The following is a 26,083-nucleotide window of genomic DNA, read 5'->3' on the forward strand; positions in this document are numbered from 1 at the left end:
TCCGAAGCCCCCGGGTCCGGGAGGGGACAGTTAAAGCATTCCTGTGGCCCTGGCGGGGTGGCCCTGACAACTAGACTCCTTGGTCCAGGCCAACAAAGGCCTTACTCCCTGGAGCCACCTCAAACCTCAGCACCCAAAGCGGCCCGTTATTTCCATGTTGCAAATGAGAGAAAACAGGCTGGGAGAAGCACCTCACGAGGTCCAGCGGGTGGGCAGCCCTCGCCTCCCCAAAGGTGGGAGCCGCCCCGGCCTCCGCGTCGGGTTCTGGGCCGCGAGAGGGGCGGGGCAGGGGCGCAGGGCTGGAGTCGGTGGCTTTGTAGGGTCCCGCAGGGCGCGGAGCCACCTGGGGAAACGGAAGTTCAGGGAGGGCGAGGCCGTGGCCCACATCCAGGCAGCGCAGGCCGCGGGCCGCTCCCCTAGCCAGGAAGAGCCGCCGTCCGCACCGGGACCGGAGAGGAAGCGGAGGTCTGAAGGGGGACAGGTCGGACGTGGCCTCAGAGAGGGAGGATGTGGGCCCCGGAGCTGAGCCAGGCGGCCGGAACCCCACGGGACCCGCGCGCACCTCCCCACCAAAGGGGCCCCGGCGTTGGGGGGCGAGGGGTCGCTGCCCTGGAGGACATTGGGACCTGCCGCGCTGCGCTCCGAGGCGGGGAAACGGAGGGACGGCGGGGCGGAGGGGCGAAGCGAGCCTGGACTCCGGGGGAGGCGAGGCCGGGAAGACCCAGTCCCGAGGAGCAGAGGGGGCTGGCCAGCTCCGGGCCGGGGGCGCCGACGGAGCCGGTTCCAGTTGGGGGGTCCCTGGGCCCGGCGGGGTTGCGGGACGCGCCGTCGGGGAGCTGCGGCCCGGGAGCCCGTCCGGAGGCGGCGCGGGGTCCGGGCGGGGCGCGCAGGGGCGGCGCCAGGCGGTGACGTGCGCGGGGGACGTGCCGCGCCAGCGACCCGAGCACTTAAAGTCGCCCCCGGCGCGGCGCGGACCGGCAGAGGCGGCGAGAGGCGGCGAGAGGCGGGCTGAGGCGGCCCGAGGCGGCCCAGCGGCGGCAGGTAGGCGCGGCCGCGATGCTCGCGCGCGGGCCGGGGCCCAGGAGCTTCCCCGTGCCGGGCAAGGGGGCGGCCTCGGGGTCCGCGCTCTCACCCCCACCCCGCCCACTTTGTCCATCAGGTCCGGGGGCGCCCGGGGCATGGACTAGCCTTCTCGACTCCGAGCGGGCCCCACCGAGGGCTCCCGAGAGCCAGCCGCGCCCCTCTGCGCCCTCGCATACCTGGCTGCCCAGTCTCGTCTCCCCCGGTCCGGCCCGGCGCCCACCCGTCGGGCTGCCCTCAGGGGCTGGGCTCGGGCCAGGAGATGGCTGCGCCGGCGGCCAAGCCCGGTCCGGGTATAAATAGCTCGGTCCGCGGCGGCGGGGGGCGCGGGCTATATTTGGTGGGGTTGCTGCAGCCCTCCCTGTATGGGTGGCCTCCCCGAGGGAGTGGGGAGCACTTGCGCTCGGGCCGTGGCGCTTTCCCCTGTTCGCAACACCCTGAACACTCCCCGACCCACACCCCGCCCTGGGCAATGACTAACAGCCCGAGACCGTGCAGGGAAGTGGGGGACCCTCTCCAGAGCCAGGCTGGGCTCCCTGGGTTCGCCCTACCTCCACCCCTGGCCCCCAGCTCGTGGGAAAACCAGGTGCAGCCTTTGGTAGCCTCCCACTTCCTAACCCACGCCTCAGTTTCCCTATACGAACAGTGGGTTGGTCAGGAGCCTCCCTGGGTGTTGGGCCAGTCAAGAGACAGGAGCCGCAGAGTGGAAGGGAAGCCCCTTAGCTCTGGCCGGGGCCTCCAGGGGTGGCTGGAGTCGGTGAGGGACGATGGGGGGAGCCGAGGGGCAGCTGTCCTCCTCTCTGTCCCAGAGGCACGGAGCTTCGTGGCCAGAAGGCCTGGGCTGAAAGGGTCCCTCTCCTGGTGATGGCCAGAGTCAGGCCTGCTGGGCGGGAAATGGCAGTTGGCCCACCCCAAGGCCCAGGGGTTGTCCATGCTGAGCACAAGGGTGGGAGGTCTTGTGTCTGTTGGGGCCGGGGAGTCCAAGGTCCCAGCTTCACTGCACAGGCCTGGAAGTCAGGTGGGTGCTGGCCTGACCCTGCTGAAGGAGGGTCTATTCCGCCAGCGTGGTGTGGAGGCTGCTGGGCTCGACTCCCTCATGGCGGGCAGGAACTGAGGAGGTGCTAGGAGGCCATGGGGGGGGTGTCTGCCCCCAGAGAGGCTTTGAGTGCATGGGGGCTCTGCTGTGGCACGTGCAGCGTCTGTCCCCCAGGGCCCCATGGTGTGGACAGAGTCTGGGGTGGGCACCTGGAGGCCTGGTCTCAAGGCAGGCTTGGTAACGACCCCATGTGACCTTGGGCAGGGCCGGCCATCCAGGCCACCCAGAAAGCCATGTGGCCTGCACGATCAGGCCAGACCCCACTGACTGGAGCGGGGCACTTTACTTTGGAGGGGCAGATACTAGAGGGCTCTATGGATCCCAGCCCAGCCGTCAGGCCGGACGGGTCCCCCCTACTGGCCTGCAGTGACCCTTATGCCAGGCTCGGCTGGCTCAGCGGTGGGTCCTGGGGTGACCTGGCCACGTGGGACAGAAGGGCCTGTGCCGCTCCCTCCAGTGAGGTGCCAAATGTGGGCCACACTCTGGGCCCCAGTGGGGGCCTTCCGGGCAGTGGCGCAGAGCCATTGGAGGTGCCCGGGCCCTGGGGCAGGGGCGGGGCGGGAGCAGACAGAGCTCAGGGTGTCCTCCTAGCGTCACCTGCCCGAGTCAGGCCCATCTGTGAAATGGGCCACGCCGGGCAGCCGCACGCAACGGACCCGAACCGCTGGGCTCCTGCCCCGTGACCCGCAGTTCACGAGTCGACGCCCCCGAGTCCCGAGCCGCGCCCACTGGTCCCACCTCTGCAGCAAGTGGAGTAGGCCCCGCCCTGTGGCTTCGAGGCTCCGACGCCTAGCGCGGCTCCCGGGCTCCGCTGACCCCGGTGGACCCGCGCGCCGGCAATTACGGTAGCGTCCAGTAGGGCGCCTACTGCGGGCAATACGGGGGCGCCTCCCATGGCGCGGTCACGTCCCCCACGTCCCGCGGCTGGCGGGGCGGGGCCGGGCGGAGCATCCTTCCCTCCCCCTCCCCCGGGTGGGCCCCGCCCAGCCTCGACCACCCGCGCCGACCCCCGTCCGCAGAGCCGGGAAGCCGGAACCCGCAGGCGCCCTCCAGCCGTCCCTCCGACCCGGGCGGGGATTGCGCCGAGGAGGGACCTCTCCTGGCGAGGGTGGAGTTTTGGGTTCCCCCCTTCGCCCCGCACCTCCCGCCTTCCTGCCTCCTCCCGGTCTTTACCTTCCCCCCCGGGTCCCCACGACGCCCGCTGGGCGGCGGTGGGGTAGGGGGCGCCTCCTGACCCGACTCCCCTTCCAGCCTTGGCCTTCAGGCACTGGCTTTAGGGTGGAGGGGCGGCCTTGCGGGGTCCAGGAGGCCTCGGAGGTGGGGGACGGCGGCTCTGGACCAGCTCCGGCCCCCACCACCTCCCGGCCCCAGGGCGGTGACAGCCTTGCGGAGAAGGGGTCTTCAAAGCTCTGAGATCCCGCAGTGCCAGCTCAGGGCTGAAGCCTGCGGCGGCACATGCAGCCTTCCTTTCCCAAAGGGGACTTGCGCCCAGCCCCTCTTGGGGCACCAGTGGGGGCTCCTGGCCCTGGCCCTGGGTGGAAGTGGTCAATCCGCAAATGAGGCCTGTGTGTCTGCCCCGCCGGCCCCTGCCGTCATGATGTAAGCGGACACAGAGCGGCAGGGCACGGGCTGCGCGGGGGGGTCTGCGGGGGTCAGAGGTGGGGTGCAGGGCCCAGGCCTGGGGCAGCCCCTTGCGCAGCGTCCACCCCCTGCAAGCTCGGCCCTTTGCAGGCGCCTGGGGCGGGCCTGCCGGGAGTTGCTCACTGCTCCTTCCTTGTTTGCACAACAGGGACTGCGGGGGAAGAAGGGAACTGAGGGAGGCCCCTCCCCCGGTGCAGCGCCGTCCCGCCCTCGGCACCCCTTGGCAGCCAGGCGCTGGCCACAGAGGCCGCTTCCTTGGTCCTCAGGCAGCTCCTGGGATCCAGGAAGGAAACGAATTACCCTTTTCCTGCGCCGCCTCCTGACTGGGCCACAAAGGCAGGGCCAAAGCCCATCCTTCAAGGGCTGGAGTCAGTTAGGTAACAGGCCACGGGTCCCGGGCTCAGGCCACCGCACGGACCCAGGGAACGGGCTGACAGTCCAGCAGAGGCCTCAGCGAGGCGGTGGCGCTGCGCACAAACCTGAGGACCTAGGCGGGTGAGGGGTCTGCAGGTCCAGACGCCTGAGGGGAAGCATGTCAGGGTGCCCAGTGCCCCCCCAAGGTGGTGGGCGAGGTTTCTGGAGAGGTCCCGGAGGAGCGGGCTTGGGCAGCAGGGGTCAGGTTCAGGACCCTCTGTGCATGAGTCCAGGTTGACTCTGCAGGACGGCATTTCGAGCCACCTGGCATGGCGTTCCAGGCCTGTGACGGGGCAGTGCAGGGGTCCGAACTGGCAGGCACCCAGGTCCTGAGGACTTCGTGGTCGAATCCTGGTCTAAAGCCAGGGGTCCTTGCAGAGCCCTGCGCCCTGCACCCTTGAGGGAACTGCCTGCAGGAGCCCCTGGCTTGGGAGGGCGCATGGCTGTGGGACGCAGGGTCTCCTGCAAGGGACTTTCCCACCCACCCCTGCCCCAGGCCTCCCGCTCAGCTTCCAGCAGCCTGGGGTCGTAGAGCCTTTGGGGGACCTGCTCTCCGGGCAGCCCCCACCTGGGAGATCAGCTTTCTCATCCCAGAGGCCAGGTTATTTCTGGGTGGGTTGGCATGCTTCCTGGGGGGCGGCGGGGGGGGGGGTTGGTAAATGTCAGGGGAAGGCCAGCCTGTGGCGTGTGCCCACGGAGAGGCCAATGCTTGGTGGCTGTGGCGTGTGCTCCAGGCAGGACAGCCCCAGGGTTGTCCCTGGAACACCAGGCAGTCTGTACCTTGGCCCATCACGGTGCCGGGGTTATCCGGGAAGATGGGGAGTGTGGGCCATTATTTTGTGCCCCTTCCCCGTACTCCATCTCCTGTGGAATCCCTTGCCCCAAGCCATGTGGGCAGACAGCTGGCTCCAAGTCAGCCCCTGGACACCAGGCTGGAGTGGGAACTCCTGGAGCCATTTCAGCATGGCTGGCACCAGAGGCTGGGTGAGGACAGACGATGGTGCCAGGCTGTGGTCTGGGGGCTTGTCCAAATGCCTCATCTTGACACAGAAGATGGCCCTCCCCACATGAGCATCACGTGGAAGCCACAAGCACCTCAGGTCTCAGAACATGCTGTGCCCTCCTGGTCAGTGAGTCCTGGCACTGCCCCAACCCTCTGCCAGCCCTCCTTGACCCTAATTCAGGGGCGCCGCATCTCCTGAGGGTGGCCACTGTCCCCTGCCTCCCCACACGCCCTCGTCTGTCTCCCGAGGACCCTGGCGGGCTTCAAACACTGGGTCTGCCTGCGTCTCCCACCCCCGCTGGTGCAGCCAGCTGGTGTGCCAAGACTCAGAGGCCTTGGTACCTCTTTGTGTTTTGCAGGGGGAACCTGGGGTATGCAAAATGTGTCTATTCCTGTTTGTTGTATACACATTTCCTTCCTTGGCCTTGCATGGCCTGTTTATTTTTAAAAGTGCAAACCTGCAACCCCAAACAAGCTGGGGCCCTGAGGCCGTCAACCCCTCCAGTCTCCCCTGTGACCCGCAGTCTGCGTCCTGTTCCCAGTTTCATTCCTCAAGTGCATATATATATATATATATATATTTTTTTTTTTTTGAGACGGAGTCTCGCTCTGTCGCCCAGGTTGGAGTGCAGTCGTGCGATCTCGGCTCACTGCAAGCTCTGCCTCCTGGGTTCATGCCATCCTCCTGCCTCAGCCTCCCGAGTAGCTGGGACTACAGGCGCCTGCCACTGCGCCCAGCTAATTTTTTTATTTTTAGTAGAGACGGGGTTTCACCGTGGTCTCGATCTCCTGACCTCATGATCCGCCCGCCTTGGCCCCCCAAAGTGCTGGGATTACAGGTGTGAGCCACCGCGCCCAGCCTCAGTGCATATATTTTTAATATCTTGTAGTTACCCTGCTGTATACTGTCATCTTAGGGACCTTTTAAACAATACCAGTATGAGCGGGACCTACCCTGCTGCTCAGTGACCCCAGGCAGTGTGTCCTAAGGTGGTGTGTCCTGAGGCGTGCGACACTCCTCTGTCCTGTCCCAGGCACTGTGGTGGGGGCATCCGGTGTCCAGGTGCAGAGGCAAAAGCTGCTCCCGGGTTTCCCAGAAATGGTTCCGAGGCCCGGGTCCCAGAGAGCCAGTGCAGGTTGGGGGGTGGACCTCTGGCTCTGTGGGGGGGGTCTGTTCTGCTCCAGTGGGCCGTGTCTGCCTTGTCATCATCCAGACAGCCACAGCTGGCTCCTGGGTCCCCTCGTCAAGCAGCATTTCCCAGTAACAGTGACTTCGTGGAACACTTAGGAAGCCCTTAAAAACCATCCTCGGACCTCTGAGGCAGGGACTCCAGGGGGCACAGCACCTGTGGTGGGGACAGGCAGGCAGGCTGGATGCGGGGAGGGCCCGGGAGGAGGAGTGAGGAGCCACGCACGGAACTGCTCAGACTCTCCTAGCAAAGGTCCTGGCCCTTGTGCATGCCTTTAGTTACATGTCTGCCTTAGAGGCAAAGACGAGCTGTCACGGGGGACCCACCAGGTCAGGGGTCTGCGGACACGCTTGCAGGAGGAACCCAAGGAAAGGGGGCGGGGGTGGAGCCCCACAGATTGCGTCGTGGGTGGGCGTGGAGCTTGCACAGCAGGCCTGCTGCTGCCTCCCAGGGCGCTTGTTCACAGCGCGGTCCCAGCAGGGAGAGGCTGAGCTGGTTGGACTAGACTACCCAAAGTCTCAGGTTGCAGCTCCCTGGTGAGGAGAGGACAAGGTGACTTCTGGGTGGGGTGGGGCATGAAGATGGAAGTCTGACCTCGGGTTCCAACTTGACTCAAACGAGCTGAGCTCCTGGAGTTTACAAAAGGGACACCAGCTTCAGACATCATTGGGGCTGGCATGGTTTGCTCTCGTGGGCTGGATGGGAGCCTCCCTAGCCCCTCCTGATTTCAGGCTGCAGCCTATGGGTCACTCCAGGCACAGGTGGGGTGAGTCTCTTCTCACTGGAGGAGTCGCTGAGCAAGAGGGCCGGTGGGAGGCAAGGAGGCATCCAGGGACAAGGGGCCAGATCTGCCCCCACTTCCCCACCCCACCCACTCTTAATACTGCAGCCCCTGTGCTTCCAACTGCCCCCTCCAGCCTGGGGCCCAGCCCCTCACCGCCAGAGACTGCCCGCCTCCTCTTGGGCAAGCTCCTGGTGGGCTCCACTGAAGCCAAAGTGGGCCCTTGGGGGCAGGAGAGCCAGAGCAAGGCACGCTCCACCTAGATTTAGACCGGGAGAGACCTGGAGGATGCCACCCCCAGAGGTCCTGGGGCGAGCTCAGTGCTGGGGACCGGAGGTGCCGTCTGCTGCCAGAATCATGGTGTGCGTGGTCCCTGCCCAGCACGGGTCAGCCAGAGCGAGCCAGGGCAGAAATGACGGCCAGGTCGATGTTCCAGCCGGGGGCTGCTTGTCCCAGGAGGTAATCTGAGTCCTGGCCGAACCCAAAAAAGCCACTGCCCTTTAGAGCCAGCTGTGAGGGTGCAGGAGGCAGTGCGGAGGGAGTGGGACCCACAGCTGCTAGCTTCCCTCCAAACCCTCCTGCCTCCACCAGACACCAGGTCAGGGGGCCACAAGTGTGGGTGCCGGGCAGCTGCCCCTCAGCTGAGCTGCCGGGCCACCCAGCTCGTGTCCCTCCCCTGCCGGGCTACAGCTGGGATGGTCACCCGGGCAGCCTGAGTCAGCCTGCTTTCTCTCTCAGGTGAGGCGGAACCAACCCTCCTGGCCATGGGAGGGGCCGTGGTGGACGAGGGCCCCACAGGCGTCAAGGCCCCTGACGGCGGCTGGGGCTGGGCCGTGCTCTTCGGCTGTTTCGTCATCACTGGCTTCTCCTACGCCTTCCCCAAGGCCGTCAGTGTCTTCTTCAAGGAGCTCATACAGGAGTTTGGGATCGGCTACAGCGACACAGCCTGGATCTCCTCCATCCTGCTGGCCATGCTCTACGGGACAGGTGAGGGTGGCCTCACACCGGGCCCCCTGTCCGGGGCTCTGCTGGCGGATCCTGCTGGGCGCATGTAGCTGGGCTCAGCAACAGGGCCTTCCGCCTGCTCCCCAGGGAACCCTGGAGGGAAGCCCTTGGGGCCAGGATCCTGCTGGGCAGCAACATGCTCTCCACGGGGCCAACCCAGGCAGGGCACGAAGTCCATCCTGGCCCCTGTCCAAACGGGTCGGCTGTATTTATAGACCGTCTCAGAGGACAGGCTCCCGAGAGCCGTTCCTGAAAAGGTGGCTGTTCCTGAGCTGCAGGGACCCACGGGGCCCAACAGGCGGCGCTCACGTGTCATTATGGCCTGCGCTCGGGGAGCCTGCCCACGGGGTGCCCCGCGGGGGGAGGGGTGGCGTGGGAAGGGGAGGCCGGCTCCAGGCTGTGAGCTCAGTCGGCTGGCGGGGGCAGAGCTGGCTGCAGGCCCGGCCCCTCTCAGCTGCTGCCCTCTCCAGGTCCGCTCTGCAGTGTGTGCGTGAACCGCTTTGGCTGCCGGCCCGTCATGCTTGTGGGGGGTCTCTTTGCGTCGCTGGGCATGGTGGCTGCGTCCTTTTGCCGGAGCATCATCCAGGTCTACCTCACCACTGGGGTCATCACGGGTGAGTGGGGCCGGCCGGTGGGCCGCACATGCCAGGAGGGGCAGGGGCCGTGCACTTCTGCTCCTGGGTCCAGGCCTCTGGAGGACAGCAGGGCGGGTGGCTGCGGGGTGTCCCAGCCCCACCTCATTGTCCCCCTCTCGAGTGGGTGGGTAGCAGGGGCTCTGCACCCTGGGAGCCTGAGCCTGTGGGAACCTGGGGGCAGAGATGAGGGTCTCGGGCTTTGGGGGCAGCCTTGGGGGGCTCTCACCACATTCCCTTTCCTCCAGGGTTGGGTTTGGCACTCAACTTCCAGCCCTCGCTCATCATGCTGAACCGCTACTTCAGCAAGCGGCGCCCCATGGCCAACGGGCTGGCGGCAGCAGGCAGCCCTGTCTTCCTGTGTGCCCTGAGCCCGCTGGGGCAGCTGCTGCAGGACCGCTACGGCTGGCGGGGCGGCTTCCTCATCCTGGGCGGCCTGCTGCTCAACTGCTGCGTGTGTGCTGCACTCATGAGGCCCCTGGTGGCCATGGCCCAGCCAGGCTCGGGGCCGCCGCGATCCTCCCGGCGCCTGCTAGACCTGAGCGTCTTCCGGGACCGCGGCTTCGTGCTTTACGCCGTGGCCGCCTCGGTCATGGTGCTGGGGCTCTTCGTCCCGCCCGTGTTCGTGGTGAGCTACGCCAAGGACCTGGGCGTGCCCGACACCAAGGCCGCCTTCCTGCTCACCATCCTGGGCTTCATTGACATCTTCGCGCGGCCGGCCGCGGGCTTCGTGGCGGGGCTTGGGAAGGTGCGGCCCTACTCCGTCTACCTCTTCAGCTTCTCCATGTTCTTCAACGGCCTCGCGGACCTGGCGGGCTCTACGGCGGGCGACTACGGCGGCCTCGTGGTCTTCTGCATCTTCTTCGGCATCTCCTACGGCATGGTGGGGGCCCTGCAGTTCGAGGTGCTCATGGCCATCGTGGGCACCCACAAGTTCTCCAGTGCCATTGGCCTGGTGCTGCTGATGGAGGCGGTGGCCGTGCTCATCGGGCCCCCGTCGGGAGGTGAGCGCTGCGCCCCCAGGCAGTTCCCCACACCTGCCCTTCCCGTCAGGCGCCCGCTTTGCGAGGGGGGGGGACGCGCACCCCTCGGCAGCCACCCGCGGTGTGGGACTCAGAGCTGGAGGGGGGTGCACTGTGCTGGACCAACCCTGATTCTGCTGGGGCTAGCGGGTCTCCATTAGGAGTGGGGTGCTCCGTCCGGCACAGTGTGCCCCAGACAGGCAGGGTGGCTAGGGGCTGGACCCAGGGGGTGGGCAGCTCCTCCAGGCTCTGCCTGGGCACCACGCGGCAGCTCCAGGCAACCCAACAGCCGGTTTTTGCATTTTGGGGCCTCTCCTTTTTGAAGGATGACTGAGCTAACACGTGAGGGAAATTAAGTTCTGACTGGAGCAGCCTTGCCCAGGCTCTGCCTGCCTGGCGAGGGGGTCCTGGGCTTGGGGAGGGCTCCTGTCTTGGAGTCCGTGGTGGCCAGGGCACAGGGCTGGTGCTGAACACAGTAGGGCCTCTGGGGCTGCCGACTGGAAGCCTCAGGGGGACTCCGTGGGGACCAGCGTGACTCCTGCCACCAACCGAAGCCCAAACTCCGCAAAGCCATTGCTATTTTTAGCCTCTTAAGTCTTGGTTCCCCTGGGGAGGAGGGAGGGGAGGCTGAGGAGGGAGGATGCCCCCAGCTGAAACACATGGAGGGGAGAGAACACCTCCCAGCCCCACAAGCTCAGAGGCAGACAGGGTGACCCTTGCGTGCTGAGACACGGAGGAGACACAGGCTTGGGTGGAGCCGTGGGCCCTGGGGGCAGCCCGCATGAGTGGCTGGGACTGATGGGGTCTTCCCGCAGGCAAACTCCTGGATGCGACCCACGTCTACATGTACGTGTTCATCCTGGCGGGGGCCGAGGTGCTCACCTCCTCGCTGATTTTGCTGCTAGGCAACTTCTGCATTACGAAGAAGCCCAAAGAGCCACAGCCCAAGGTGGCGGCCGCGGAGGAGAAGCTCCACAGGCCTCCTGCAGACTCGGGGGTGGACTTGCGGGAGGTGGAGCATTTCCTGAAGGCTGAGCCTGAGAAAAACGGGGAGGTGGTTCACACCCCGGAAACAAGTGTCTGAGTGGCTGGGCGGGGCCGGCAGGCACAGGGAGGAGGTACAGAAGCCGGCAACGCTTGCTATTTATTTTACAAACTGGACTGGCTCAGGCAGGGCCACGGCTGGGCTCCAGCTGCCGGCCCAGCGGATCGTCGCCCGATCAGTGTTTTGAGGGGGAAGGTGGCGGGGTGGGAACCGTGTCATTCCAGAGTGGATCTGCGGTGAAGCCAAGCCGCAAGGTTACAAGGCATCCTCACCAGGGGCCCCGCCTGCTGCTCCCAAGTGGCCTGCGGCCACTGCTATGCTCAAGGACCTGGAAACCCATGCTGCGAGACGTGACTTTAATGGGAGGGTGGGTGGGCCGCAGACAGGCTGGCAGGGCAGGTGCTGCGTGGGGCCCTCTCCAGCCCGTCCTACCCTGGGCTCACATGGGGCCTGTGCCCACCCCTCTTGAGTGTCTTGGGGACAGCTCTTTCCACCCCTGGAAGATGGAAATAAACCTGCGTGTGGGTGGAGTGTCAGGACCAACGGTTTCCTAGGAGTATGTGGTTTTGCTGTGTGGCCTGTGTCCTGACTCGCACGTCTGCTGATGGCCTGGCTGTTCCTACCGTGGCTCTGTCCTCGCCAGCTTTCCCTGCAGCGGCAGAGCATTCGTAGCAGGGGCAGGCACTGCGTGGAGGGGGCTGCGGGGCAGGTGCCTGGAGGCCACTGTGCCAGGGTGGCCTCTGAAATGTGCCAGGGAGCCCCTACGTGGTGGTTAGATGGGAGCTGAGGTGGAACAAGCCACTTTATTCACTGCTGTGTTTAAGAAACAGGACCCTCCTGCCTTCCCTTTTTCGCCCCTCTGGCTGGCTGGCAGTGTGCGTGGTGTGGTCAGTGCCCAGGGCTGGTCTTTGTGCCCTGTCCTCCATCCAGCCCGGCCCAGCGCTTGGGCTTGTCCTGGACACCTAACACCCACCTGCCCTCGTGGCCAGCAGTGGCCTGCGTGGCTGGGAGCCCGGTCAGAGGCCGCCGGGGCCCTCAGTAGGTGCGTCGTGGGCGCTGGGGACGGCAGCGGGTGCCCTGGCGGGCCGCGTGCAGCCGGAGAGACGCCATGTCCCTGCTCCTCTGCAATGAAAAGCAAGCGAAAAGTGCACATCTCAGGTCCAGCTGTCCCCATCTGCCCCTGGCCTTGCCCCAGCTGGGCTTGAGCTCTTGCAGCCCAGGCTCCTGCCTGCAGCCTCAGGGCTGTGGAGGCCTCTAGCAGGGCTCAGGCTGGCGGGCAGTGCCAGCAGCTGCAGGGATCAAGGTCAGACTCTGCACAGCTAGGCCCATGTGTCTCGGCAGAGTCCACCTGTCCCACCCAGCAGCTGAAGGGAGAAGGACGAGGAGGCGGGGAGCAGGCGAGGAGGTGGGGAGCAGGCAGCCCGGGCCTCAGAGGACACATGGCCTTCCCCCGCTGGCATCCCCACATCAGGGCCACCAGGGGACTGCTCACACCCAGGGGTTGCCGCCTCTGGACCTGGCTGTCCCTGGTTCTGCTGACCTCAGGAGTGACCTGGGCTTACAGAGGTACTGGCAGGGAGGTCATGGGCCGGGTGAGGGGTGCTCGCTCCTGGAACCCTGTTTCCAGGTATCTCGGGCCCTCACCCTCCCCTAGGCAGGAAGCAGTCTCTCTAGCTCAACTGTCACCCCTCGTCTGCCCCACTCTGGTCCCCACACCCACAGCACACAGCAGAGGCTCAACACAAAGTAGCCAGGCAGTGCTGCTCCCGGACAGACATGCCTGAGGGACCGTGCTCAGTGATTCAGGAGTGGTCCAGATGTGGGAAGGCGGCCACGCTTGGTTGGGGGCACAGGACGTGTGGGGGCTGGGGTCCCTGTGCCGCAGGGTGGGCGTGAGTGGGCGCTGAGTTCTACCAACCCCTCCCTCAGCTGGTGCCTTTAAAGGAGGGAAGCCATGGGGCAGCGGGTCTGCTCTGACCCGACAGGCAGGAGTGAAGGGGAAGGGAAGCCCGGAGCCCACTGGGAGGAAGCTGGGGGCAGAGGTCTGGTGCGTGGGCTGCACAGAGCTATCCCCCAACCCCGGCGACAGATTCTAGTGCCAAAAGTGGTTCAGGTCTACCGTGTTGTGAAGATCCCCTGACCAGAGACACGTCCGTCCAGAACCCACTGCTACTTGGGGTGGGGGTGGGGGGCAGAGGGCGCACAGACTTCTTCACATGATCCCAGATCAGAGGGAGAAGGGAGGTGTCCGCCCGGCCTGGGCCTTCCCAGAGAACAGCCCTGGAACAGATGTGTGCAAGGTCTGTGCTGGGGGAGGTGGCGGGGGAGGCACAGGGGACCCAGAAAGGGCTTGGTGGCCCCGGACGCTGCCGTCCCTCAGCCTTCCGAGGGGGTCTATGGTGAAGCTCCCGGGAGGCGCTGCCCAGTACCTGGAGGGCCTGCTCTTTTCAGCGTCTAAACTATGCCCGAGGACACAGACCCAGCCAGACTCAGGTTCAGAGAACAAGCCCTCTAACTCTGTCCGCTCATGCCCCCGCAGATGAGATGCAACAGGCCTTGAGGACATGCAGCCCCTGCTCCCTCTCAGGGCAGGGAACCCCAGAAGGGCGGCTGCAGGCCTGGGAAGCTCAGGCAGGAACTGGAACTTGGGTCTTGCCATTTTCCGGTTGGGGCCGGTGAGCGGGGCAGGGGCTGAGCCTCAGCCACGGCCACAGTGAGGCCTCACACGGTGTCTCAGTCTGGGGCAGCAAGAGGGAACCACGTGAGGTGGGCTGGAGACAGGGAAGGCCCGGAAGCCAGCTCAGATGCCCAGGGCACAGCCAGAATGGCTGAGAGGAAGGGCCTGGGAGGAGGGGCTGGCAGAGCTCCAGGCCACGGGCATCCCCACGGTTGGGGAAGGAGTGCATCACAGGCAGAGTTGGCGGGACAGCCCCAGAACCCCCTCAGCACATACCCACGTGGGGCTCAGAAAGCTACACCGTTCTTAGAGCAACCTCCAGGCAAGTGACCCGAAGTCCCTGTGCTTTTTCACTACAAACAAAAATATCCTCCTCTTAGGCAGCGTGACCCTGGCCAAGGGGCCAAGGGAGTGGCCTGGAGTGGAGAGTATTGGTTGGAGGTGGGGGTGGGAGGGGAGCTGGGAGGGGAGGCGGCCTAGCCTGGCTGAGCTCACCCACACATGAGCACAGGTCAGGAGTTGGTGCAGACCTCCCTGCTCTGGCAGCCTGACAGCCCCCGCAGGCCTTGGATAGGGGCCGCTGCTGTGTGCTCTGGGCGGGTGGGGGGCGGAGAGGAACCCTATCTCCTTGTGCCTGTGCAGGGCCATCGGGCAGCTCCTGGGCTTCAACAGCTCAAGCGACAGGGGGATCCCTGAGCACCACGGCCCTATGGCAGGGGGAAGGGACATGCGCTCACCCCAGGCGGCTGGAGTGCGGCTGCCGGTGCCGCCCGAGAAGGCAGGGACTCTCCAGAACCGTCACACAGAACGTGCGTGGACTTCTGTGTGCACAAGAGCCCAAGGGGGCAGCACGGCGAGGAGCAGTCGCCACCCCTACCTGCCCGGCAGCAGGCCCATGGGGCAGCTCTCCTCCTGCTCTGCCAGCTCCCAGACACCCACAGGCTGAGAAAGAACAAACAGCCATCTCAAAGAAGTATTTTCACACAGTTCACCTCAACACAGTGAAAACTCTCAAGCTGATGAAATAAAGACCACATGGAAAGGGGAGGGAAGAAAGATAGAAGTCATTATGAATTTATTATTTACACAATTGTTAAAGTACACAAATACAGTGGCGATACAAACGCACAGCTCGGAGACTGGCCGCCAGTGCACAGCTGACACGACGTCCTACCTACGTCTCCTGCACAGGGCGACGGGGACTAGATACTGGGCAAGGACTGTCACAAGCACTCCGAAGACGCGACCTGGCGAGGCTCGGGCTGGAACCCGGGCGCAGAGCTGCCTCGCACAAACGTTCTGGGCACTACATCGGGACCACAGATATTTACAAAGCAAGCTTGCGCCACTTCAGGCCACAGCGCGACGTCTCTCCGGGTGGGGGACGTCTACCTTCAAGAAGGGGTCCAGCAACAAAGAAAATCTCTTAACTCGGCTCTGACCCACCCCGACCTCCCTCTGTACTTCAACACACAGCTCCCACCCGCTCAAGGCCCCGTACTCCATAACGCTTACACAGTAACCAGCCTAGGATTGAGAAAGCATCCATGGGCTCAGGCAGACGGCCAGCCAGCTGGGGGGGGGGGTGAACAACTGTGTTCTGGGATGCCAGCCAGTTATGTCATCTGGGGAACTCTGGGTTGGAGAAGGGAGAACCAAGGTGCACACCTTCGGAGCCCTAGAGTCCAAAGGGAACATCGTCCATCGTGATGGGGTCCAGCCGAAGTGCCCACGAACACAGACTGCCCTGCGCATCGCGGTTGGGACCACATGGCCACTGGCTACCGCCCAAGTGCTGCGGAGTGAGAGGCGAGAAGGCATCCTGGGAACCTCAGGGCACTGCAGCATGGAGCCTGGGGCAGCACCAGCTCACGGAGGCCACCTGCCTTCTGGTGGGACTCGGCCCCACGCACGCTGCTTCACTTCTGACCAACAGACACGCACCCAACAGAAGGTCACAGCGCAGACTCTACTTTCTGGCCGTGAAGGTTCTGGGTCCAGTTGGGAGAGTCACCTGCTCCTTGGCACCTCAGGGTGGGTCCTTCTGGCCTGCCGGCTTTTCTGAGCTAGTCTTGGCACGTGGCAAGGACAGCCCCGCTCCTGGTTTTAAGCACAGGCATTCACACAGACCGAGTGCCAATCCGCACAGGAGCATTGAGTGCTGAGAAAATGGACCGAGTGCAAAGGCAGCAAGGCAACAAACACTACAGTAACCACCACTCGGGTCACAGTCCTCTCCCAAGGGACCAGAAACGCATCTTCCACCTTGAATCCTGGGACTCCCAATTGTCCTGCTAGGGTCTCAAAGCCTCTGCTTCCAAGCTCTCAGCTGCCTGCCCACCTCCTGGGGAAGAAGCGCGCAGTGCTTTGCCTGGTAACACCCACCGCACCCCTGCCCCGCGGCAGCCTGCGGTCCCTAACTGCTCTCCGAGGACCTCAAGAGTTCCTGACAGCAGGCATGTCAATTACAGGAGGAGGGAGGGTGAGACGCCAAAATCAGGTTGAAGAGGTCCCACCACACACGGGCACGCACACACACCACGGACTTTTGATGAGAAATCTCCTCTCCAAAGTGGACAATAAAACACTGCAAAACAAACACAGCACACACCCTTGAGATCCACCTGCACCTTCTCCCTGCCCGACTCCACCTCATACACAAACTCCAAGCCAGCATGTCTCAGAATTCCTTAGTCAACATTTTTTTTGTAAGACTGCAAAAACAGACAAGAAACAATAAAAAGACAGATTTTCTTTACACAGATTTAAGCCAATAATTTTTAGCAAAATGATACAAAACTGTCTTAACCAAGTAGAAGATTGGTAGTTACAGTGGAAATCGTCAGGGAGTACAGGGCGGCCACCACTGGAGGGAGCTGAGGCCCTGGAAAGGGAGTCTGATTCTCTGCAATTCTCTCTCTGCTTTTCTTCCCAGCCCCGTTACAACCGAGTTCACGTGGGGGGCCGCAGTGCAGCCCCAGCGGTGGCAGCTCTTGGAGTCTGTCCGTTTAGTATGTTTCCCCCATGAGCGTCGCTGGGTGAGTGGCCTGGAGAGCTCCCGGTGTTAACATTTCGATCCTAGACCGGGGGACGCGTCACTAGTAAAGCCATTGGTAACAGAGTAGATCAGCCATGCATTGTCTGCCCTTCACAGCAATAAGGAGAGTTCTCATCGGTGCACGACAGACTGAAGACCACTGGAAGCCACCCGACCAGGAATCTGTCGGAGCCAAAGCACAGGAGAAGGTCAGCATGGGGCTGGGGGAGCCGGCCAGGCAGATACCACAGTGACGGTGCTGGGCAGGGAGGGGACGCACCGCCACCGCCTAGCCCCAGTCTAGACGCCTGCGTCCCCCGCCACGCACAGGGGCCTCTGTGGCCGGGACACGTGCTCAGCAGAACAAGTGACAGGAAGACGGGAAGAAGGAAGAGGCATGCAAGCAAGGTGCCCGCGGAGCCGGGCTCAGCAGGGTCGGAGGATCCGAGTGGAGCGGAGACGGGTGCTCCTGTCTCCCTTCCTGGAAAGGAACCTGGTGTTTGAAAATGGGTACCCCTCTCAGGGAAGACGTGAAAAGCAGTTCCTGTCAACACATTTCCAGAGTGTGCACAGTGTGAAAACTGCAGCGGGTCTCCCAGCGGCACAGACCCGACAGAAGCGCAAGCCCCTGCTGGAAGGAGCCGCCGAGCGCGCGTGGCTGCCGAGGAGGGAGCACAGCGTGGACGCCGGCCATGCACCGACGGCGGGGAGTGAGTGGGCTGCAGCTGGAGGAGTTAATACAGACGAAGCTGCGTGGACAAGACGGCTGGGCAGAGACCAAGTGTGAAAAGAAACACAAAACAAGGACAGAGATAAATGAGACAGGAAGAGAGAGGCGACTAGAAAAGCCGGCATGGCAGAGACTGCCCAGAGTGTGGCGCAGCAAGAGCTTAGGAGCCCCCAACACCAAGCGTGGAGCCACCCAGCTGAGCAGGACACAGACGCCCCTCCAGGCACGGCCGACCGCAGACAAGGCAACTCAAGTGCTCGGGGCACCCGCCTTGCCACTCCTGCCTCACGGGTGGGCACCCAGGACAGGAGGAGAGCAATGGCACACGGAACGCAGTCACGGGGAGGCCACAGGCCAACAGGATGGTCTCCTGGGGTCACTCTGTTCCAAAGCTCTCTGTGGACAGCCTCCCTCCAAGACTGGGCAGCGGACTGCCGCCGCTCTGCACCCCACAAGAAGAACAGAGCAGAAGAAGCCTCACTCTACCTCCAGCACCTGGCATGCAAGCCCAGCCCACCTGCAAGCTCCCATGGGTGGGGCATGGTGGCTCCCACCCACCTGGCGCTGCTGCCTGGCGCCCGCCACGCGCACACTCACCCAGTGCTGCCTTCCGATGGGAGACGAGCAGCTACTTGCCGTGGTGTTCGAAAGGAATGCTATTCTGAGGTGGGGAAAAGACAGCTGTTGGTAAGCGTCCCGCTGGCCCCCTGACTACCTGTGTCGGCTCCATGTCCAGATGGGCGTCCTTGCCTCAACCAGGTCCACAGACCGACAGGTGCCACCTGGGGGAGCCCAGGCACAGAGCACAGCCTCACTTGCCTCTCAGGACGGGCCTCTGGATGAGAGTGGTGCCCACTCCTCTTCTGGAATCACTTGCTCTTAAGGCCAACAATGGCATGGGACAGGCCCTCCTGAGTCTTCTCAAGCACTAAGAAAACCTGATCCCAGCAGGATGGCAGGTGCTGGGCAGCCCCACAACTGGGTCTCAGGGCACAGCCTGCAGGCAGGGGAGACGCACATCCTCGCCGGTACGACGACAGGGCTCAGGCCTAGTCCTGGGCAGGGGTTGATCAAAGCGAGTCATCGACTGTTGGAATGACGAGGCCTTCTTCTCACAAAGTAAAAACCCCAAACAGACTCAGCAACTAGATGGCCTTTAGGGCCCAGGCTACTGTAGCCAAAGAGCCCTGGCCGAACACCAACAGCCCGAAAAGAGAGGGGGCGAAGAGGGAACAGACCCAGGCGGAGTCCAGGCTGGGGCGGGGTCCTACAACTATGGGGGCCTCTGTGACCTACAGGCAGGCTGCCACGTGGTCTTCCACCCATCCACACCCAGCCACGGCCAGCAAGCCCTGGGAGACCTTCCTGCTGCCTCCTCCCATCTCCACAGGGCGCAAGGTCTCCTGAGAGGAGCAGAAAGAACAGGGAAGAGCGACGGCCCGAGGAGGAAGACTGGCCGGGGATGAGTCACTGCCCACGGTGACTGTCTCTCCAGCTCACCCGAGCAAACAGGTGAGGCGCTCAGAGCAATTGAGCCTCCTGTATTCCCCCTTGGGATTCAAAACGGGGGCTGCTGCTCACAGCCACCACGTGTGCTGGTGCTGGCAGAGTCTGGCAGGAAGGACACACGGCCAAAGCCTTCCTGTGAGATGGTGACAAAGGAGGGGGCCCGCCCTGGAGGTGGGGAGCCCTCAACATGCCTCTCGGGAAGGCCCCCCAGGGTGTCCAGGACCAGAGGCCAGGAGGCTTCTTTTGGAGAGAACACACCCCCAAACCAGCGCTCTCTGGAGACTCCTCCCTGCTGTTAGAGCCCACGTTGTATTTCCTCATATGGAAAACGAGGGCCTAAGAGCCAGCTGTGGGTTCCTGCCACAGCTCACCATGGAAGGAGACACTGCTCACGGCCACCTTGGGGGCTGGTGGCTACAACAGCCACACCCAGGTGCCGCCAAGGCCGTGTACCGAGAAGAGGCAGCTGGACTCAGGGCTGTGACTGCTCAGCACGCTCAGGACACCTTCACTGCCCACAAAGATCCCAAACCACTGGACACTTTACTTTCTTTAAAACAAACAAAAAGCACTCAGGCCCCTTCCCTAGTCTTTGTCAGCCAAGCGCTGGGGCGAGGCTGTCCAAGTCCGGTCAGCACCCAGCATGGGGAGCACTCTCGGCTCCTGTACCATGGTTCAGGGGCTACAGAGCCAGCCGCGCATCAAGACACGAGGGCACGGGCAGACCCTCCCGGGACCTGCTCACAGGAACTGATGCACAAGTGCCAGGCTCGTGGAAAGAAGCCAGTTAAACCCTTTCTGTGCTGTGTCTGGAGGTAACAGCAGGGTTGTGTGCACGTAAGGGACCCACTCTCGTGACGCAGCCCAGACCCCTCGAGCCCAATTCATATAACCACAAAGTCAAAATAACCACGAAGCCAAAATCCCTGCATCTTTGGTCTCTTTGGGAGGAAGTTATACAAAAAGGTCTGTTTCTAGTGAAATTATTAGTGAATTAGAAACGTGCAGTAACCCCAATCATTAAAAGACGGCAAGTGGTCAAGAGTGCTCCCCACTCCGGCATGTTCCTGGCTAGCCAGCTACACCCAGCCCCGCTCACGGCAGCAGGCCTGGCTCCATCCTGTGATCCCAACAAACACCTCCCCACAAGCCCACAGCCAGGCTCCAGGGCATTTCTGAACTGAGTTCCTGCTCATCCGGAAGACCCGTGGGGGATCTGGGCACCCCCCAGGATGCCTGCTGGTGAAACACAGCCCTGCCCCACTAACCCTGCCCCTGTTGGCGAACAACCCAGAAAACTATTTGAAGAAATATAATGGATCCATATGGAGAAAGCTGTTCTAGTTCAAAGAGCACGTTAGCAAACGCAAAAGACAACAAAAGCCAGAGCGAGGAGAGGAGAGGCCGCTGCAGGATGCTGAAGAGGCGGCGGCCGTGGCTAGGCCTGGGCTGCCAACAGGGTACTTCTCGTCCAAGGGAAGACAGGCAAGGCCGTCAAAAGAAGGGAAGCCTCGTTGCAGGGCATGCCACCAGGGAGGGTCTCACAAGAAGCCCGTGGAGGTCCCTACGGGCCTCCATCCCTGGCCAGTGGCAAGAATGAGGAAGAATGAGGAAGGTTCCCTTGGGCCGGGGGCACCCACAATGGGGCGCAAGCAGGCGAGTGGTGTCAGCTGCCTGGGGACGGCTGCGGGCAGCGGGGCACTCAAACAGCAGGAGAAAGCCCCCACGGTTTGCTGGCCTCAGGGACCTGAGACCTGAGACTGGCCACCTGCAACCAGGAGACAAGCCCCATGATGGCCCAGCATGTCTCCCAGGCCCTCCCGAGAAGCCTCATCTGCAACCAAGACACCACACCCTGGCGAGACTAAAAACTCTCAAAAATGGGGGGAAGAAAGGAAAGAAGAAGCCCTGGAGAAACCACAGCCCGCTCCTGACTCGGACGGGGTAGCCCGAGGCCCAGCGCCCGCCCGGGAGCTCTGCACCTACCTGTGAGGTGGACATGCGAGAGGTATCTTGTCGGCCAGTGAGGTCGGACGAGGAGATGTTGACGGGGGCCCCGCGGTGCAGCCGCATACTCACTTTCCGCTCTCTCTCCATGCCGGAGACGGGCCGGGGGGAGGTGTTAGCTGAGGACAGGGAGAGAAACGGAGTGGGCCGCCCCCGTCTGCTGCCTCTCACTCGGGGCTTTCTATGAGAGGCTGTGGCCGGAGAGGACCCTGGGCTGCCTGGACAGTCAGGACCTGGCTGTGGCCGATGGCCACCAACACTCAGATCCGGCCGGAGGGACACAAAGGGACATGGGAGCGAGGTCAAGGGGCTCACAGGGGAGGAACGTGAGATGCAGGAGGAATCACGCACACCAGCAGGTGCCCGCATTTCTAAAGGCGCCTGGGCAGCCTGGCTCATCCACCCTCAGGAGCGAGCATCGCCTGACACAGGGCACTTACAGCGTCCACCACCAAGTACCCTGTTGTCCCCACCAACCCCAAGACACAAGAAGTTACCCCAGAGCCAGCCCCAGAGCGCTGGGAGGGGGGCACTCACCCGTGTGTGAGGTAGGGGTGAGGGGTGTGGGGGGAGCCACTTCCTGCGTCCCCCGCAGGCGGCCGGAGGCTGTGGAAGGGAGGCCGCGGGTAGCCGGGTTCCGCGAGTGTCTCAGCCGCTCCTCTCGGTCCCTGCGCTCCCGCTCGGCGTCATCGGCGGCCCGGCTGGCACCCTGAGGAGGCAGGAGGTGAGGCCGGAATGGAACCAACTTTGGCAGAAAGCAACCCTAGGTCCTAGGCTGCCCCGGCCACGTGAGAAAATACCTACCAAAGGGCACTGGGACGAGACTGCCTGCAAAGCCCCCCACACGCTGCACGTTTCTCCCCACGGGATGCCAGCATCATCCCCACAAGGGGTCAGAGCCAGGCCTCTCAGCTCCCCCAACAATCGAAAAAACCCCACTCGCCATGGCATCTCCCTGTGGGCTCAGAACTTCCTTAAACTTCCAAATGGGCAGCAGCTACCCCCTGCTCCTCTGTGAACATGCTCACTGACACGTGCAGGAAGAGGAGAGGGACAGGAACCATCGGAGGCCAAAGACAGGCCCCAAATGGTGACAGCTGGGGAGGAAAGCGGGGTGGGGATGAGAGCGTTTGGTCGGACGAGGAGTACACTCAGGGTCCGGACCCTGCGGCCTCCAACAGCCTGTGCAGGTGTGGTGGCGCGGCCGGCAGCCGGCAGCCGGGTCTGTGCTGCACTATCCAGATGCACGGGGGTGGGGAGGTCAGATTTTAAGCCGAGACAGCAACCTATGAAAGAGCAGATTCTAACTGCCAATGCTGTGCGGCAGGGGCCTGCAAACTACAGCCCCGGGGCCAAACCCAGGTGCCACTTCTTCCTGCAAGTACAGCTCATTGGACACAGCCACGTTCACCAGGCAACACACAGACCGACACACCTGCGGCTGCAGCACCGTGCGGCCAGCACCGCCCAGACTCCTCATGCTGCCATTTATGGAAAACGCTGGCCTAGCCTGCTCTGAGGGCCGGGTGACTCTAATGCCGCAGGAGGGTCGCTCTGATTCCTCCCGAGGCAGCACAGCCCCGGCAGAGGGACTGATCTGCCCTGCCGAGTGCACCCCTCCCGGCACCTGGGGCCCTGAGGCTCGGGCCTGCCTCGCCTGCCATCTCTCCGGGGCCTCCAAGTACTCCCCACGCTGATGGGCACTTGGCAAGTAAGTCAAGATGAACAGAGTGCACCCCTCCCAGCATCTGGAGACCCCGCCCCTCCCTGGCCCCTGCACGACTACTGGACAAGGCCGCCGTTTTTGTACCCTCCCAAGAGGCAGTTCTGCTCCTCCATCAGACCGCCGCCTGGAAAAGCTCCCAATTCTATTTAAAACTCATAATAAAACAGTAAGTTTTTAATGAAGGAACACAACAGTTCCACAGGAGCTTCAATTCTGACAGCGGTGTCTGAAAAGTAATTCAGCTCAGACATGGACCCAGGGCTGGGCTGCCTGTTTTAGAGGCTCCACGGCACGCTCACACCGCATCAAGAAAGCCACAGGGAAAACCAGCTCATGACAGGGTCAGTCAGGCTAGACGGGTAGCACCTCACCAGGCCCCAACCCCGCTCATCTCGTGGGCACCACGACCATGTGGCACAGTGAATGGGAATGCGCACCCCCAGCCCCCACCCTCTGCCCCCAGGGCATGCTCTGGGCCCTAGCTCCGCTTGGTGACAGGGAGGGAGGGGGCCTCCTGCTGTCCACACCCAGGAATTCCATGGACCCCTCTGCGTTCCCTAATGGCGTCTTACTTCTTGGCACCCCTTTCTGGCAGGCAGACACCCACTCAGTCCAGGTCCTGCCCACTACACACTTGCCCTTCACAACCAGAGACACTCCCTATATGGTACAGCCCCTCAACAAGACGGCCGCCGGCCTCTCACTGACAAGCCATCCCCCGCACACCACACTCAGCGAACGTGCTGGCAGTGCGACTTACAAATTTGAGCATGTTCCAGTCGAACACGTAGTCATAGGAGAAGCCCTGGCGATGGAACAGATTCCGGAAAAGCTGCCGCAGGTACGAGTAGTCAGGCTTGTCGTCAAAACGCAAGGAACGGCAGAAATTCAGGTATGTGGCAAATTCGGCTACAAAACAAGAAACTCAAAGCTAACTCATGAAACCCAACTGCGACTCAAGGTGTCTCTGCCAACGTCGCTGTCTACCTCCTGCTGCTGCACACTCAAGGGGAGAAGGACAGATGCAAAACACCTGTCAGATTTCTAAGACTCGAAGCCTTGAGAAAGCATAGAAAAGTATTCAAGTCACGGCCGGGCGCGGCAGCTCACGCCTGTCATCCCAGCACTCTAGGAGGCTGAGGAGGGCGGATCACGAGGTCAGGAGATCAAGACCATCCTGGCTAACACAGTGAAACCCCATCTCTACTGAAAAAAAAAAAAATTCTAGAGCGTGGTGGTGGGCGCCTGTAGTCCCAGCTACTGGGGAGGCTGACGCAGGAGAATGGTATGAACCCGGGAGGCGGAGCTTGCAGTGAGCCGAGATCACGCCACTGCACTCTAGCCTTGGCGACAGAGTGAGACTGTGTCTTAAAAAAAAAAAAAGAAGTCATAAAGCACAATTTAGTTTCATTTGAGGTGTGTATCCTGGGGCAATCCTACAAATGCAAAGGAAATCTCCTGAGCTCCTGGAGGGGGCCAGAGAGGGCAGCCACTGCAGAGAGAGGCCCCACCACTGCTCGTCCATCCCTTTCCAGCCACTTGGGGCCCTGAGGCTCGGGCCTGCCTTGCCTGCTATCTCTCCAGGGCCTCCAAGTACTCCCCACGCTGATGGGCACTTGGCAAGTAAGTCAAGATGAACAGGAGGGCAGGCTGTTACCTCCATACACAAAAACGCCCCGCTTTCCTGCCACCACCCCTTTGGAAAGCGAGCAACTCTTCTGACAAAACCCAGACTGAGCCGTCTCGGCACACCCGACGCATATGCAACCCCTGTGAGCGGCTCCACTGAGAAGAGGCCTCCAGAGACTTACAAGGGTAGCCTTTACACAACACTTCGATGGGGGTGGACATTTTCTTCTCGCTAATCCTTTCATATTTCTGTCTCTTGGTGGCAGCCTTCAGCCCCTGCCAGGGGAGAGAGCCCAGGTTGAAGTACATTAGCACGTAGCCCAGAGACTCCAAGTCATCTCTTCGGGATTGTTCTGAAAAGAAAAGGGAAAGGCGTGAAGAACGGCACTTGCGTGCTCACGTCAAAGCAAAAGACCCGGCTGGCCCTTCCAGTGGAGACTAGCCTCAGGACACACATGCCTGGATCACTCCAGCTGGCACTTCCAGTGGAGACGAACCTCAGACACACATGCCCAGATCACTCTCACCCAGAGCTGCCCCTCATGCATACTAAGGAAATTCCCAAACACATCACAGGTGACTCAGAAATGTCCCAGCATCCGCCTGCCCCCATACACCTGGCAGTCACGAGCCAGCCTGTCTGCCACAAAGGTCTGATGACACGCTTGCAGCCCCAGCTCCCCGAGAGGCTGGCCTCTCCCTGGGCTGAGGCATGGACGTGCCCAAAGGCACCCCAGGTCAGTGACCCCACGCCCAGGGGCTCACCAATTCCAAGGTGCGTGTTGATGGAGGCGTACCGCGCCGTCCCCGTGAGGTTCTTGTTCTCACGATAGGGGATGTGCTGGTGGGTGCGTGCGTCCCGGTACTTCTTGGCCAGCCCGAAGTCGATGATGTACACCAGGTTGCCCTTCTTCCCCAGGCCCATGAGGAAGTTGTCTGGCTTCACATCCCGGTGGATGAAGTTCTTTGAATGAATGTATTCGATGCGACTGATCTGTGAGCAGAGCAAGGGCGCGAGATGGCACCCCAGGGCAGTCTCAGGGAGGGACCGCTCAACTGTGGGACACTACACCAGTGGCTGCATTGTTTCTGCCCCTCAGCCACAGCAGGGTAGTTTAACAATTAGCGAGGGGGACGCCGAACTGACCAAATTGTTCCCCCAGGTGCCTGCAGCAACCCTCCACACTCCACCCTCCACAGGCCTAGGCGCTTTGCCTTCAGCTCCCACAAAACAGAGAGGTGAGGCGACAGAGAGGGGACAACCCGCCACTAGACATCGGTCTCTCCCAGCACTGTTCTCTGCACAGACTACACACCAGGATTAGCAGAGAAACTGCACGGAGGTGCTTAGGAATCACGTGTGTTCCTGAGAGACTGAGGAACCCACTGAATGGAAACGTGCTATGCTGGTACCGAGAAGGTGGCCTCCAAGCCAGTGAGCTCAGCCACCAGAGCCTCCAGAAGCCAGTGAGCTGAGCCACCGGAGCCTCCAGAAGCCTCGAGAAGCCAGTGAGCTGAGCCGCCGGAGCCTCGAGAAGCCAGTGAGCTGAGCCGCCGGAGCCTCGAGAAGCCAGTGAGCTGAGCCGCCGGAGCCTCGAGAAGCCAGTGAGCTGAGCCGCCGGAGCCTCATGAAGCCAGTGAGCTGAGCCGCCGGAGCCTCGAGAAGCCAGTGAGCTGAGCCGCCGGAGCCTCGTGAAGCCAGTGAGCTGAGCCGCCGGAGCCTCCAGAAGCCAGTGAGCTGAGCCGCCGGAGCCTCCAGAAGCCAGTGAGCTGAGCCGCCGGAGCCTCAAGAAGCCAGTCAGCTGAGCCGCCGGAGCCTCGAGAAGCCAGTGAGCTGAGCCGCCGGAGCCTCCAGAAGC

At 62.7% G+C, this 26,083-nt stretch overlaps 2 protein-coding genes across 25 annotated transcripts in view; one reads left to right on the forward strand and one right to left on the reverse strand.

The window, feature by feature from the left end:
- The first annotated feature begins 282 nt into the window (after nt 1-282).
- Nucleotides 283-11,448, forward strand: SLC16A3 (solute carrier family 16 member 3). Of its 9 annotated transcripts, none has more exons than XM_001167581.6 (5): nt 283-465; nt 7,944-8,192; nt 8,681-8,824; nt 9,091-9,846; nt 10,680-11,448. In XM_001167581.6, the coding sequence occupies exons 2-5, from the start codon at nt 7,970-7,972 to the stop codon at nt 10,946-10,948; spliced, it is 1,392 nt and encodes a 463-aa protein (XP_001167581.2). In that variant the 5' UTR covers nt 283-465; nt 7,944-7,969; the 3' UTR covers nt 10,949-11,448. The 9 variants fall into 9 exon arrangements, with proteins under 9 accessions (XP_001167581.2, XP_063656132.1, XP_016786466.1 ...); XM_063800062.1 differs by having other exon boundaries at nt 348-481; XM_016930977.4 differs by lacking the exon at nt 283-465 and adding an exon at nt 952-1,041.
- The window catches only part of CSNK1D (casein kinase 1 delta), a 36,381-nt gene continuing 21,288 nt past the window's right edge, over nt 10,991-26,083 (reverse strand). For 3 of the 16 annotated variants that reach the window (XM_001167815.8, XM_063800060.1, XM_063800059.1), the window contains 6 exons: nt 24,990-25,218; nt 24,407-24,577; nt 23,356-23,504; nt 21,407-21,578; nt 20,849-20,988; nt 14,645-16,806 (listed from right to left, as the gene is read on the reverse strand). In XM_001167815.8, the coding sequence (XP_001167815.2) occupies nt 16,756-16,806; nt 20,849-20,988; nt 21,407-21,578; nt 23,356-23,504; nt 24,407-24,577; nt 24,990-25,218 (912 nt within the window). In that variant the 3' untranslated portion in view covers nt 14,645-16,755. Of the gene's footprint in view, nt 12,032-14,644; nt 16,807-17,950; nt 18,015-18,172; nt 18,409-18,697; nt 20,989-21,406; nt 22,156-23,355; nt 23,505-24,406; nt 24,578-24,989; nt 25,219-26,083 lie in introns of those variants that run through there. The other 13 variants (XM_009433547.4, XM_063800058.1, XM_063800057.1 and 10 more) reach the window with 9 other exon arrangements.

This window comes from Pan troglodytes, chromosome 19 (assembly GCF_028858775.2).
Source record: "Pan troglodytes isolate AG18354 chromosome 19, NHGRI_mPanTro3-v2.0_pri, whole genome shotgun sequence".
NCBI lineage: Eukaryota > Metazoa > Chordata > Mammalia > Primates > Hominidae > Pan > Pan troglodytes.